Raw genomic sequence first — 13,775 nt, forward strand, 5'->3', positions numbered from 1 at the left:
CTCACACAGCTTCGCGCCCCCCCTCACGCGTCGGCGCGCGAGGACGGCGCCCACCTCCCCTCCCCGCCCCCGCCCCCGCCCCGGCGCCGCGCGCACGCGCCCAGCAGCCCCTCCCTCGCCGCTTGTTTTGGAGGCGCGCGTGGTCCTCTCCCATTGGGCGCGCGCGCGGACTACGGTTCCCGGGATGCCGCGCGGCTGCCGGAGGAGCGGGCGCTTGGGCGGGCGGGGGGGGGGGGGAAGGGGGGCGGTGGTGGCTGCGCGAGAGAGGACCGTGCGCGCGCGCCTTGTCGGTGCTGTGGCGGCGGCGGCAGCGGCAGCGCGCGGGCAGGTTGAGGTGAGCGCGGCGCCCCCGCCCGACGGCTCCCGCCGCAGGCAGGAGCGGCCGCGCCGGGAGGAGACGCTGCCACCGCCGCCGACCCTCGGTTCGTCCCTCTCCTTCCTGTGGCGGCGGCGGCTGCGGAGCGGCGGGGCGAGGGCCGCCCTCCCCCGTCAGCCGCGGCGGGCGGAGCGGCGGCAGCAGCAGCAGCATGAGCGGCGGCGGTGCCGTCCGGAGCACAGCGGCGAGGGCACGGTTGGCGGCGCGGCTGCTGGCGGTGCTCGGCTGCGTCCTGACAGCGGAGGCCCAGGTAGGAGCCGGCGGCGGATGGGACGATGCGGCGGCAGGCTCCCCTCATGGCGGGGGGGGGGAGGCGTGGGGAGGGCAGAGGGTGGCCGGGCAAGGATGCCCCGGCGGCTTCGGGTAGGGCTGCGGACCCCCGCCTGAGGGGAAGGAGAGCGGAGGACCTCCCTGTGACGGGCCGGAGGAGGCGGTGAGGGCGCTTCGGAGGGTCGTAGGGGAGAGCGAGGGCAGCTGCGGGCCGTGTCCTGTGCAGCCTTCCGGCGGGGAGGTCTGGGGATCCCTCGCTGAAGTCCGTAGCCCGCCTCCTGCCTGTTCGGAACCCTGCGGTTGCTGCTTGCCGGGATCCGGCCCGGGGCCGGGTGCCTCCGGTCTGTGAGGGGAAAAGTTGTTTGACCCGGGAACCACCGGTAGGACCCTTATATAACGGTCCAGCCACACAGAGCAGTTGTTTAATCCAGGTAACCCTGCTTGCTGTCTGTAGGGTGTTGCGTTGAGGAGCTCTGGGCTGGATCGTACCCTTGGCTGTAGGCAGAAACTTCGGTGTCCTTACGAAGTCGATGAGAAGCCATATGTTCGAATGGCAATATCACTGCCCGGGCTTGGCTTGCGTTTAGGTGGTGTCTGTTTGCCCACATTACAGAGAAGGATGAGAATGCTCCTTCCTTCTGTAAACTGCCTTCACAGCTTCAGAAGGACAAGTGTCTGTAGTTGGGAGTTTGCTGTTCATCAGCAGCATGACTGTGACTGAAGTAACAGCTGGTGTCAAGTAGGGAAGGATTTCAGCTGGGCCAAAGACATTAGAGTGAGTTTATATGGAAATATTATGTCCACGTGAAGCAAAGTTTGTCTTCTGTATCTGATTATTGTTTTTCTTATATTTTCTAAATTTCTGATTTGTATAACGTGCTGTATTGTAAGTGACCGTTCAAGGCAGTGACTAGACTAGTCTAGCATAGATAGCTTTTATTGCAGGGTTTTTTTTTGTTGTAAGTTGAGGTTTTCTTAGGTTTAAAAATCCATTATTTTAGTAGCCATTTTAGCGTAACTAAATGCTTACTGAATTGAGACTCTTAAAGCAGCCATTAACAAACTGGCGTGTTTTTCTTATGATGCTTGGCAGAGAGATTGGTTGTTGCTGTTTCATAAAATTGTTAACATGTTGTATTCGGAGTTTAAATACCTAGAGTTTGACGTGGGCAGGGAAAAGATAAGCTAGCCATTAGTTCTTGGAGTCATATTACCTATAGCTTTTCTCTCATTCTGTAGCTATGGTAAAGTAAAACATTAAGGAACAAAAGAAGGTGTCCCAGGTGGTCTTCTAATTGTTGAAGCAATTAAAGTACAACAACCTGATAACACTAATAAGCTTGTTTGTATGAATAGACTGCTTCTTAGTATATGCATTTATTCAGGTTTTTCTTAATGCTTAAGTGCTGAATACATTTCTCTCCAGATTTCATAAGGAGAAATTGATGCAGGTTGGACGTTGACCTTTTCTTCTGAAAGGCTGATTTATCTTGGAGAAGACAAGTTAGAAGTTTAACAACTCCAGTACAGCTCTGATATCTGTACAAGAACTAAACTAGGTTTGTCAATAGATGGAAATACTTTGGTAAGCATATTGGAAATACAGAAGAAATAGTAGCTATTCAATGTCAGACGACTTCTTGAACACAAATGATAGGAGGCTAATGCTCTTAAAGTTTATTGTAGAGTTCAAAGTAATTAACAGATGAAAAGAAATCTTGATACTTGGCCATTGTAATAAAAGTTGTGATAACTTACAGTACAGTTTGCCTCTATATTTGCAGACTAAGATAACTAGTATAGTTCAATTAAAAAAAGGCAGAATACCAGTTGTGTAAATAAGAAAGTAGGTCTTGCGATACTTAATTTTAACTGTGTAAAACACTGTTCTTATTTTGATGTCTCCAGTTTGAAAAAGAATTTACTGGAAGATCCAGGTATTGACAAAAATGAAAGAATTTTCTGCGTGTTCTTAGAGTGTTTCATCATTACACAAGTGAGAGCACTGAAGTTTACACCTGGACTTATTAAAAAACTCTAACTGGTGTACCTGAGGCCTGTGTTGCTGTTGTATTAGCATGCTATGAACTGACTCCACTGATGTGCAGTATTGGCATGTCATACATGCTGTCAAACCATTTTATAAATTGTGGTTTGGTACAGATATAGCATAGTTTAATTTTAGAGCATGCTTTCCAAGGAAACCTTGATTTTGCTGTTTTATGTATACAGGGAGCTAACCATTCCAGTTTTGAAGAAGTTGTGAGAAAGAAATAGAGAATTTCATTTGCTTGCTCTTGTTACTCTATATTAATTTTTCTCTTAATTTCTTAGACTAGTTCTAGTTTTGGGGGAGGGTTTATTTCTGAAACTTCCTCATGTTCTAAGTAAACTGTACTGCATTTTGAAAGGTGTTCTTAGAATTGAGATTTTTATCAGACACCTGGCAAAGGTGTGACCTCTGTTAGTTTGCCATCTTAGTTGAATAAAAATACTGTAGCTTTTATTTTTCCATGGGGGTTTGACACTGAGTGTAACTACTGCATGTTTATTTGGAACATTTTCCCCTGAAAAAGTGGTTTCAGTTCTGCATAGATCGTAAAAGTATTTCTGTGAGCAGTGGATAGCTAATATTTGAGCAAAATGTTCAGAGTTATCTTTTTGCCTTTTTATATTATAATGAAGTGTACTGCTGTTTGTTTTGTGGTATGGTGTTACCTGTAAAGACTGCAAAATTAATTTCTGCCTATGTGTGACTGATAAGAAAATTTGAAATTTTTAATGAAATAATTATAGATTAAAATGCATGGGGGTTTTATTTCTGTAAGTATCAGTAATGACAACTTTTGTCTTCTGACTTTGAAATGGCAGCCATGTGGGCTGTGAGCTTTCTTGGCGTTGTGAAAAACCTGTAATTGCACATAGGCCCTTTCATAGCTGTTTGCCCAGGTTTGAAGTTGGATAACATTAACAAGGCAAGCATAACCACATGGAAGACTTTGGGTAAAGTAACTTCCCTTAAATGAATTTTACTTCATTGCCATATCTAGTCTGCAGAATTGTGACAGTCTATTTAGTGCCTCAGGAAAAGTAGGATCTACATAAGGTGAATTTTCTATTTAAATGCTTTATTGCCATACCCTCACCTCTTTATTCTCACAGGGAGGTGGAGGAAATCCATTTTCCAGGCCTCCGTTATGCTTCATAAAAGAGCAGAAACCTACAATTCGGTTTCTAGTTACTCTTTTACATCAAACTTGGTTATATAAGGGTATCTGTTCTGTAAAGTAGTGGAGTGATTTATCATGCATAAAACAGATTAGATGATTTCATAATCTCATCTGCATGAAATCTGTGGAGGAAAAAAAGAAGCCACAAAATATTTTTTGTCTGCTTTTGCACGTAACCTCTTAGTAGTTAGAAGTTCTTCTAAGCCCATGCAAGATACAAGATGTGTGGGCTTTCTTATTTTGTATGCTTTCTAAGGCCATCATGCATGTCGATGAATTTCCTGGTAGTTAATAGCAGTGTTTGGTTCCATTCCCTTAGATATGGTCTGAAGCCTTCAAACTTAGTTTTGAAAGGCCTTTCAAACATGTTTGTAGTTGTTTAAGGAGCTATGCTTAGGAGTAGTTAGTTTAGATTTAATGAAATCTATCATACAAATGTTCATAGAATCACACTTTCAGTGTTTCCACCGTTCACTAAGATGCCGTCAGGGTCTCGGCAAAAGTGTTGCCGTAGCTTAGTCTGCCAAGTTACTTGGGCCTGGTGTCTCTGCTACTTGCACAGACAGTCCTGCTTTCCTCTCCTGTGCTGGCAGTAGTGCTCCTGCACTTGTGTGCACTCCTTTTCATAAAGGTGGTCTTAAGCTAGTGCAGTACCTTGAACCAGCTTGCTGTCCTGGTGCAAGAAGAGGGACGAGACCTGGAAAGTTCAGACTTGGTTTTGCAATAGATTTACAGTCTTACAATATAAGTGCCTGCACCTGATTTTCCTAGTATTGATTTGTAGAATTTAACTGTGAAGTTACTAACTTCTTGGGCATAAAAGTACCTATTCCCCTTCCTTCCACATCTCTAAAGAAACTAGGTGGAAGTGTTCTTACACTTGGAGAATAATTATAAAAATAAGTTGACAATGCATGATTGTGGGGGTTTTTAGGCAATTCAGCTAATGAGTGTTTGATGGGAGAATACTTGGTACGCGACTCTGATGTACTAATATACCATGTGTTTGTAGTCTGGAAAATCTTGCTGCTCATTCTGCAGAAAGTTCTATATGCTGAATCTGTCAACAAATTTCAGGGCTGAAAGTGTTAATCTGGCTAATATTGATACAGCATTGCATTTGGAAGTGGACTTGCGCTCAAAAAAAGTGCTAAGGTCTGTTATTTTCTAACTGAGTGTGTAAGGTATGTTGTAGAGTATTTTAATGATGAGAGAAATTATTTGCTATGGAACTGCATTTCACTAGTATTTCTTTTGACTGCATTCTTTTTCTCTTTAGAGGATTTTTCTGTAGTTAATATTCCATTTCTGATTAAAAATAAATTTTTATATTTTTTTAATAGCTCACAGGAGTCCTAGATGATTGTTTATGTGACATAGAAAGCATCGATGACTTCAATACTTTCAAGATCTTCCCCAAAATACAGAAACTTCAAGAACGTGATTACTTCAGATATTACAAGGTACAATTAGAATGGTATTTTCCTGAATAATTTAAATAAAATCCAGAAAATATAGGGAGGATTACATGTCATATCAACTTGTCTATATTAAGTTGTCTTTTAGAAGTCCACAGCTCTTCAATTTGGTTGTAGCAAGTTTTCAGTCCCTGACAGATATGTTAGTAGTAAGTCGTGTTTGCTGTGTTAATCCTGGAGTCAGTGACAGTAAATCATGACTGCTTTCATTCAACTGATAAGTGGTAATTTTAAAGGCAGTATCTTTGTACTGCTGCATCTAGAAAAGGATTGTATATTAGCAACTTTCTGACAGCGTGCAGTACTTGTCTTCTAAGAAATGTGCATAATTTGAAATGGAAATATTGCAATGATTTCCTTATAAGTTGCTGTCTTCGTTCTGATTTTAGTGTTTGCCATGTAGAGAACCATTATTCCTTTGAAAAATAGGTGAAGATATTCAATTTTCAAGTAGTATGTAATATCACTTTTTTATGACTTAAAACACTTTTTTCTCTGTATTGGAATCTGAGGAGCAAAATAAGACTTGGAAGCCTGATACTTCTGTTTTCAGATATGCTTAGCTTGAAAATAAGGTTGCATTGTGACTGAGCTAATCAGATGGTTGCCTGCCACTGGAAAAAGGAGGTTATACTCCTTTAGGGCAGACTGTCCTGCCCCTTCCCTACTATTAGCTCTTGGGCTTGTCCGACTGTGCATTAGGCCAATGCATCTCTTTAACCTGGTAGATATTTAGTTTGGATGTTTGGGTTTGGTTGCTGGATTTGGGTGGCTTTGTTTGTTTGTTTGTTTTTCCCCATGATGTAGCAAGTTATCTAGCTGATCTAGAATCAGACAAGTATTAAACTCATGGAAGATGGGGTTATGAATATGAGGAAGGAGAAAAAAAGTGCTAGAATCTTCCCTTTCTAGTCTAAGCAAGCAGTAATGTGTAACTTCACCCTGAATCTTCTCCTGCTACATGATACAGTTGTAGCTTCACTTTTCAGGAGAAACAACATACCTACAACTTCAGTGATAATACATCACATAGTAGCAGTAATTAGATTGTCCAGAGGCATCAGAAAGATACAAAACAAGGTATTTGAAGAAGAGGAGCAACAGGTATACAAGGTTTTACACAACAGTAATTTCATCCTGCAAATTTAGAGCTAATCTTCATTTCAACAGCAGTTCTGCAGTTCATACTTTAATGGTGTGTTACAATCCTACCTCATCTTTAATACTGATCTTCCCAATAGATGGGTAATTACAAAGGCCAGTGTGTAGTCCACCCATCACCAGACATTATTTAGTACTTCCAGTTGTGACAAGGAAGAATTTCTGTTGAACAAGCAAACTGAGTAAGTCAGATTATTTTTCACCCTTTACCCTCTGAAAAAGCAACAGAGTTTTTCTGATGTCCCTGCACAGAATCATGGAAGTGCTATTAAGCTCATAGATGGATGTGAAAATTGTGAGGGTAGGCAATGATCATCTAGGTCAACTACAGCGTAGCTAAATACTGAATAAGCACGAGGGGGAGTGTACTTGTTCTGGGAGTGAAAACACTCCTACTCTGAAGTAATTTAATTTGTAATACGAATTTGGATCATGAACTTTTGTAACTACAGTCACAGTATTCCCATTGTGTTACTAGTTCGATGACCATAAAAGAACTCAAACTTTAATGTGTAATACTGAATGGATTAGAGAGTTTTTATTTAAAGGCTGAAGAAAACTGTCTTTTTAAAGTCTTGCTGAAATTGTGCTAGGTGGTTTCTAGGTGGTTAGGGGAACACTTAATGAAAGAAAGGAATAAAAAGTTTTGTCTCTGTATAGTTTTATGTATCAAACCACACAAACTATGGAAGCCTCATGATAAGGAATCTAACTTCTAATCTGTAACTCTATCGTTTAGAGTATTGAATAATACTCTAAATGATAATAATGAAATCTAATACTTCAGACCCTGAAGAGAGTAGAAGGACGTTCTGTGTAGTCAGTGATTGGTATTGATTAAAGTACAAGTGCAATACAACCTCAGTTTGTCACAGAAGTGTGTGCGTGTGCTGGTTTTTAGTGCTCTTGAATCATTCTGGGACTAGCGTATCTTGATTTGCAGATGTTTTTTCTGAATTAATCTGCAGTTTAGACAGCAGTATTTTATTTAGTGTTCCTCTGTGTAAGAACAGTGACTGCCTAGTTACTTGTATCTTCCTAAGTGTGTTAGCATTTTTTATTGTTAGAGTTTACTTTGAAGTAATCCACTTTTGTAATCTTAACTATGTTAGCTGGTCTCTTTTGGTAGAAATTGGTGGGAGGGGCATGTTTTATATACTAGGTGTTATTGTGAAGGTGATGTAAAATGTAACACTTCCCTGTGCTTTATTGAAAAAAAAAAAAAGGATGAGTGAGCGGTACAAAAAACCCTAAAATTTCACTTTTTCTAGGGATGGTGTTTGTAGATTGAATAGAGGAAATGGGGGGGTAAAGGCAACGTAACATCTCTGTTTTTAATGTATCTGTGGTAGCATGGCTTGAACTGTAACTGGAAGATAGTTGTCATCACTCCTAAGAAGTCATACCATCTGCTTAATGTCTTGTTAAGTTTTTTTGACTGAGGAATCTCTCTAACATTTTAAAGCAAAATTAATAAATCCCAGTCATGCTGAATAAGTACATCAAAATGGAAACCTGGAAAACAGTCTTTTCTTCAGAAGTTATATAGCAGTTAACTTTGTATGTGTGTTTTGAAAATACAGAAAGAACTTACTTGCTGAAAGGTTTGGTAGTGGAATTTAGTGTAATAAAGGGCAGTTGAGCAAGTCAAACATTAAGTTTTGCTCTTTTGGGATCTTTTGTGGTATTGACAGAACATTTGAAGAGGGAATTCTTTTTGTTTTGCTTTAATTTGGGTACGTAGTGCCACAGAACAATTTATCCTTCAAGTATTAAAGGTTGTTTCCTTACTTCTGGTACATAGTTTTGATTTTTTTAGCTGTCAAAATCAAGAGAATATATTGGAGGGATAGTAAAATCTGGCTGTAATTCATCTCAGATTCTTCGTATTGTGCCTGCTTTGTGTCAGAGGCATATTGATCTAGTTTTCCTTATGCTTAGTATATTATGTGTAATACTGGGGAAAAAAATTGAATTTTATTAATTTTTTTTATTGCTGAGACTCTGGTTTGACGTTCAATGAATGTAGCCATTGGGCTTCTATTACTGTATTCCCCCCAAAAACAGGCCACTTAAAGCAAATCACTGATCCAGTATAAATGTATTCTGCCAGTTAAATGTGTTCAAAGCATAAAGGCTTTTTTTAATGGAATAATTGCTCAAGATGGCTCAGTGATTTCAGTTTTTCTCCAGATTAAAAGATTGAGTAGTAGGTTTCTTTTATCATAGCAGGAACCCTTCAGGTACCACACGCGGTGGACTCCAAGTTCATCAGAGCATGGGATTTAGGAGTCTGGTTGCCAATTCTTTGCCTAAGGGGCTGCTCTGGTGCTGCTGTACTAGGTGCTTAAGCTTTGTTTCCTGTCTCTGTTTCTCCTTCTGTAAAGTGAAAGTATAGGATATAAATCAAATGAATTGGAAAAAAGTTCCTACATATAAGGGGAAAACATGTTTTTCTGAACACTAAATTGATTGTTTAGTCTCAAACTTTTAAGCTATTGGGTAAGAATACTGTTCTTTATAATGTGTGACTATTAATTTACTGTACAGCTTGTATGTATTTTTTCCATAAGCTAGCATAAGGATTAGTTTTCTGACTTAAGATTTATAGATTTAAATAATTTTTATAAACACATTTATAATTCTTAAATTTTTGTGTCGAAACTGCTCTAAGGCCTGATGCCATCCTTGGGGGTATTAGGCTTAATATTACAGTGCATTTTATAGAACTCTTGCTGTGTCTGACTACAGAATCAAATTCAGTATCTGCAACAGTTTCAAATAAGTAGTGATACATCAAATCATTCAAGATGTACTTTGTTGGATATAAGTAGTGACCATTTGAATATCTTCATGAGTAGTATTTATCAACTGAAGAAAACTAGTACAAGCTGTGCTAAAGGAAAACAAAGTAAAAGAATAGAAGTAATTTTTGGTTTGTGGTTTTGTTGTTTGTTTTTTTTTTACTTTGAAAGTTTTTTTAAAACTGACTTTTTATCTGGAAAATAGTGGTTGCTACTGAGGATAAATGCTTCATATTTTATTTGTAACGTTAGACTTCAAAGATGGTGTACTTATGCAGTATTTCTGGTTGATCATGCAGGAAAACCTTTAGTCTGTAGTCTTCAGTTTAGGAGTGATGAGATCAGAGTGGTTTTTATCACTAATGTTTGTTAGTACGTATAAGGCTAATGTAAAGGAAAGCTAGGATTTTTATTGTTTTTCTTCACTGACTTTCACATTGACAATCCAAGGGAAGTGTATTAAAATGTTTGAATCTCTTGCCATGTAGTGTATACCGATATATGTGGTACTCCCTGCCTTTATTGTGCCATTTGATGACAAACAGGAGCACTAATCGTCACAGGATTTGCTGGTACATGTTTCTGAAGCTGGTTTTCTTCACTATTTATATTTGTACTATATCAGCTCTCTAATTTGAGGCATTATGATACTCATTCTTCCTTGGCTAGCTATGATGTGTAGTAATGATTGCCTGTTTTTATTGTTTGAAATCTGAAATCATCCAGGCCCTTACTTGAATTAGTAAACTTGTGCACTAGTCTGCCCTCCGTTAAATGTATTTTCTTGATCAGTGTAGTACAACTGTAAGTACAACCATTTTAGAGCTGTATACGTCTGATTTGCCTTCTTTTTGGTATTTTATTTACTGCTTTGAAGTTGTATGAGTAGCGAGAGATTTAATTTGTGCTTTAATACACTACGTGTTTGCGTCCACTGGAGACCATTATCACTAACAATTCCACTGCAGCAAGCTTTAGCGTATATACTCAGAAGGAGAGTAGTTAAAAGAAACCAACTGACCAACAAAAGCCCCCCAAACTTAAAGTACTAAATTTAACCCTTTTTCCTTCGTATCCTCTCCCCTTTAATTTGAAAGATTTCCTCATACTGAGAGCTCTCTCTTTTAAAGTTGCCTTATGTAAGCGTTGTTTGTTAATTTTGGGGTTTGTATTTTAGGTCAACCTGAAGAGACCATGCCCATTTTGGGCTGATGATGGCCATTGTTCTATCAAAGATTGTCATGTAGAGCCTTGTCCTGAGGTATGGATCAAATAATATAAAATAGAAAAAGGTTGTTTGGTTAAAAAGTTTGCTAATTTGCAGTGGCCAATACTATACTAACAATATATCCTAATAAGAACTTAAATTTAAATAAGAGTGACAAAATTATTTTCCATTTCAAAAGCAGAAATACAACCGAAGTGTTTTAAGGTCTTAGTCATTTTACAAATAAAACAAATAACTTTTCTAACCTCTGCTGCTATTTTGGATATAACATGTTGAGAAGGTAAAGGAGCAAGTTAATTATTTAAAAATAAGTTTGCTTTGACCTCTGTAGGAATTATATTTAACTTGTAGATTTTAATCAAGCATAATAATTTCTATGAACAGTGTAAAAACTGTGTTTTATTTTTTGTTTTTAGAGCAAAATACCTGTTGGAATTAAGGCTGGGAGCTCTAATAAAGTAAGTAGTTATTTATTTTATAAGTTATTTCTGGGCTTTTGGTTTTTGTTGTTTTTTTCATTTTTTTTTTTTTAAATCTTAACATTACAGTAGCTGTGCTACTCTTTATTACAAACCTTCAGTCTTGGCATAGTGATGAAATTGTTAACGTAACTGATCAGTTCCCGTATGTGGCTTTACATTTTTGCTTTCATGTATAATAGTGTTCCTGATATAGCTGGTACTGTCATGTCATTCTGAATCTGTCATAGCTTGAGAGCTGGTGCAGACTGAATCAGTGAATGATCAGGAACAGCAGTACCTGGCCATAGAATGCCTGATGCAAAATTCTTTGTTCATTTCTGAGTACAGGCCACCTTCTATAAAGCCATAGGCTAAGATGCACAAATGCGGTAGCAGTACAGTCTTTTGTAAGAATCATGTATAACCACAATCTCTAATATTAAAAGAACCTGAATGATTACATGTAGTTTTGCCGTGTCTAATCTTGAACAGGTCATGAGTCTAAAGATGATTTGGTCATTAGCCTAAAGACAATTTAGGCTGAAGTGGTCAGTGCAAGCTTAAGTAGTCAGTCTGTGCTGTTGTCTTTTGCTTGCTTCTATCCAAGCCATCCTTCCTAGATCAGCAAGTGATCTTAGCAAAGCCAAAAAAGTAAAGAGGGTATATATGCCTAGAAGAGAGGTCAGAGCAGAAAGACAAACAACCCTCCCCCACCCCCAAATCCCAAACACAGTGACCAAGAATAAGGTTTTTTAGCAGTTGGTGGGATAATGGTGCCCAAATGAGAGACCTTCCTGTTGAGTGCCTTGGCTGTCTTGTAGACTCATACTTACTCTTACTTAACTATCATACCTCCATCTTCCCCAGTACTTTCCACCTCACAGGGCAGCCATAGTTGCTGCTTGCCTCACCTGAGTGTAGTTCTCTACGTCATAAATGACCATTGGCATTAGGTTCAGACTTTATGCCAAGAAAGATTACCAACGATAGCTGAGAGGAATACTCCATCGTGAATTTATGACTTCTGTGTACTGCTGGCATTAACAGTGCAGACAAGTCTGTCCAAGATTTAGCTTGGTTCTGAGAGGAAGTCTTGCATCCTGTTTATACATATGTTGTTAAGTTTACTCTAAAGTAAAGCATGCCACTTCATTTAAAGGTTTCTGGTGATCAGAGAAGAAACATATTTCTCACTAACATGACTTCAATGTCAGTCATTCACCGTTTCAGCACAACCAGCAGTAGTTGTTCTGGGAAAACTTTGGCACTATCTCTGGGTAGAAGATCTTGAGTTTTAGCTGGATAATCTGCTGCCAGTTCTTTTTCATTGACTCTGTTATCTTACAAGCTTGATTGCAGAGAAACTGACTCCTGGAATGCTGTAATGTCTCCTAAAGAGGCATTTTAAGACTTTAGAGACTGTTTTAGAAAGGATTCTTCTAGTAGGCCTTTGAGCTTCCTGATTGATTAATCTTGAGAGCCATAAGTAAGATGTTGTTAAGATACTTCACATGAACATATTGAATTAGACTTTGGAAGTGGAAAATCAGCCACCTTCTGCTTTCACCACAATAAAGAAAATGGGATAACTTCTTTGGGAAGCTATCTCTTGCTGGTATATTTGCTGCAGTTGTTTCCTTTGAATTGCCTTGTGGGTTGTTGCAGCCAGCTACAGTAGTGAAAGTTGGGCAGTTCTGCACCTTTAATCTGTAGTAGAACAAAGTCATTAATATCTGCTGCTTCTCTGTCAGAAAATTAAATACTTCTGCAGGAAAGTTGTCATCGGGACTGACGTGAATCTTACCTACACCATTTTCTTACTTCTCAGGATTCAGTTAAATATTTTTCTTGGAGCCAATTAAAAACTGACAATCTCATTTAATGTCCCTTTTAAGGAAACAACTCATGTTAGTATGAATGTTTTGTTTCAAGGACTATGCAAGTACTGTGCTATTATTCTGTGCTTGGTCCATTTGGAAAAGTCCTGCATCTTGTGGATTATCCTTAAAGTATTGGTTTAAAAAAAAAAAGGGGGGGATTTTTTTTCATTTGGGGACATATGTATCCAGTTTCTCTCTTTCATCCTAATAGTGTCTGCCTTGGAAAGGTGAAAACAACCAAAGGCATCTTTTTAATAATGAGAGCTATAATCTTTGAGTAGATATAGTCAGGATGGAATCCTGTGAAGTTTTCTGTGGTCTAAGCACTTGGCTTCTGTGCAGTTTCCTGTTGCCCTTCTCTGCTAATGTAGATGAGCTTGTAAACTTCTAGCTTTATTTAGGATTTCGTGGGGAATTTTTTGTTTGTTTGCTGAACCATAGAGAGAAGAGTTCTTCTTTTGAAAGCTCATCTAGCCACAAAGACCAGGGTTACACTTGCACTGCTTCCCCACAGAAGTGCAGTTAGCAATAGAGGATCTCTTTTTAATTCTTGGCACCAACATAAGCTTTTTTGAAATGGTGCTGGAGAGGCACAAAGTAGTTTCCCTTTCTACAGTCCTGTGTCATTTGAGTAGTGAACTCATTTTGGGGGGCTAGACATTAAAGAACTGTTGACAGTTGCTGTGTTAATCTTTGGAGCAAGGGACAGGTTGCAGTAACTCAAGGTTCCAGTATTTAACTTAAGATTTTACTTCCTGCCCACCTCTTTTCTGTTTTCCAGAAACTGCTCTTAGGAGATCCTGCTTTGACAGGAATGGGTGCTTTGTTCTGAGCTAGTCAGTGGTCACAGAGCACTGATCTGATATAGCTGTTGCTGTTAAACACTG

The 13,775-nt window shown here is 39.4% G+C and overlaps 1 protein-coding gene across 1 annotated transcript in view; it reads left to right on the forward strand.

Moving 5' to 3' along the window:
- Positions 1–241: 241 nt before the first annotated feature.
- ERO1B (endoplasmic reticulum oxidoreductase 1 beta) overlaps positions 242–13,775 on the forward strand; it is a 34,475-nt gene continuing 20,941 nt past the window's right edge. The window contains exons 1-4 of the mRNA XM_075043235.1: positions 242–626; positions 5,220–5,339; positions 10,497–10,580; positions 10,964–11,005. Of these exons, the coding sequence (XP_074899336.1) occupies positions 528–626; positions 5,220–5,339; positions 10,497–10,580; positions 10,964–11,005 (345 nt within the window). The 5' untranslated portion in view covers positions 242–527. The remainder of the gene's footprint in view (positions 627–5,219; positions 5,340–10,496; positions 10,581–10,963; positions 11,006–13,775) is intronic.

Source organism: Buteo buteo, chromosome 12 (assembly GCF_964188355.1).
Source record: "Buteo buteo chromosome 12, bButBut1.hap1.1, whole genome shotgun sequence".
In the NCBI taxonomy this organism is placed as follows: Eukaryota; Metazoa; Chordata; class Aves; order Accipitriformes; family Accipitridae; genus Buteo; species Buteo buteo.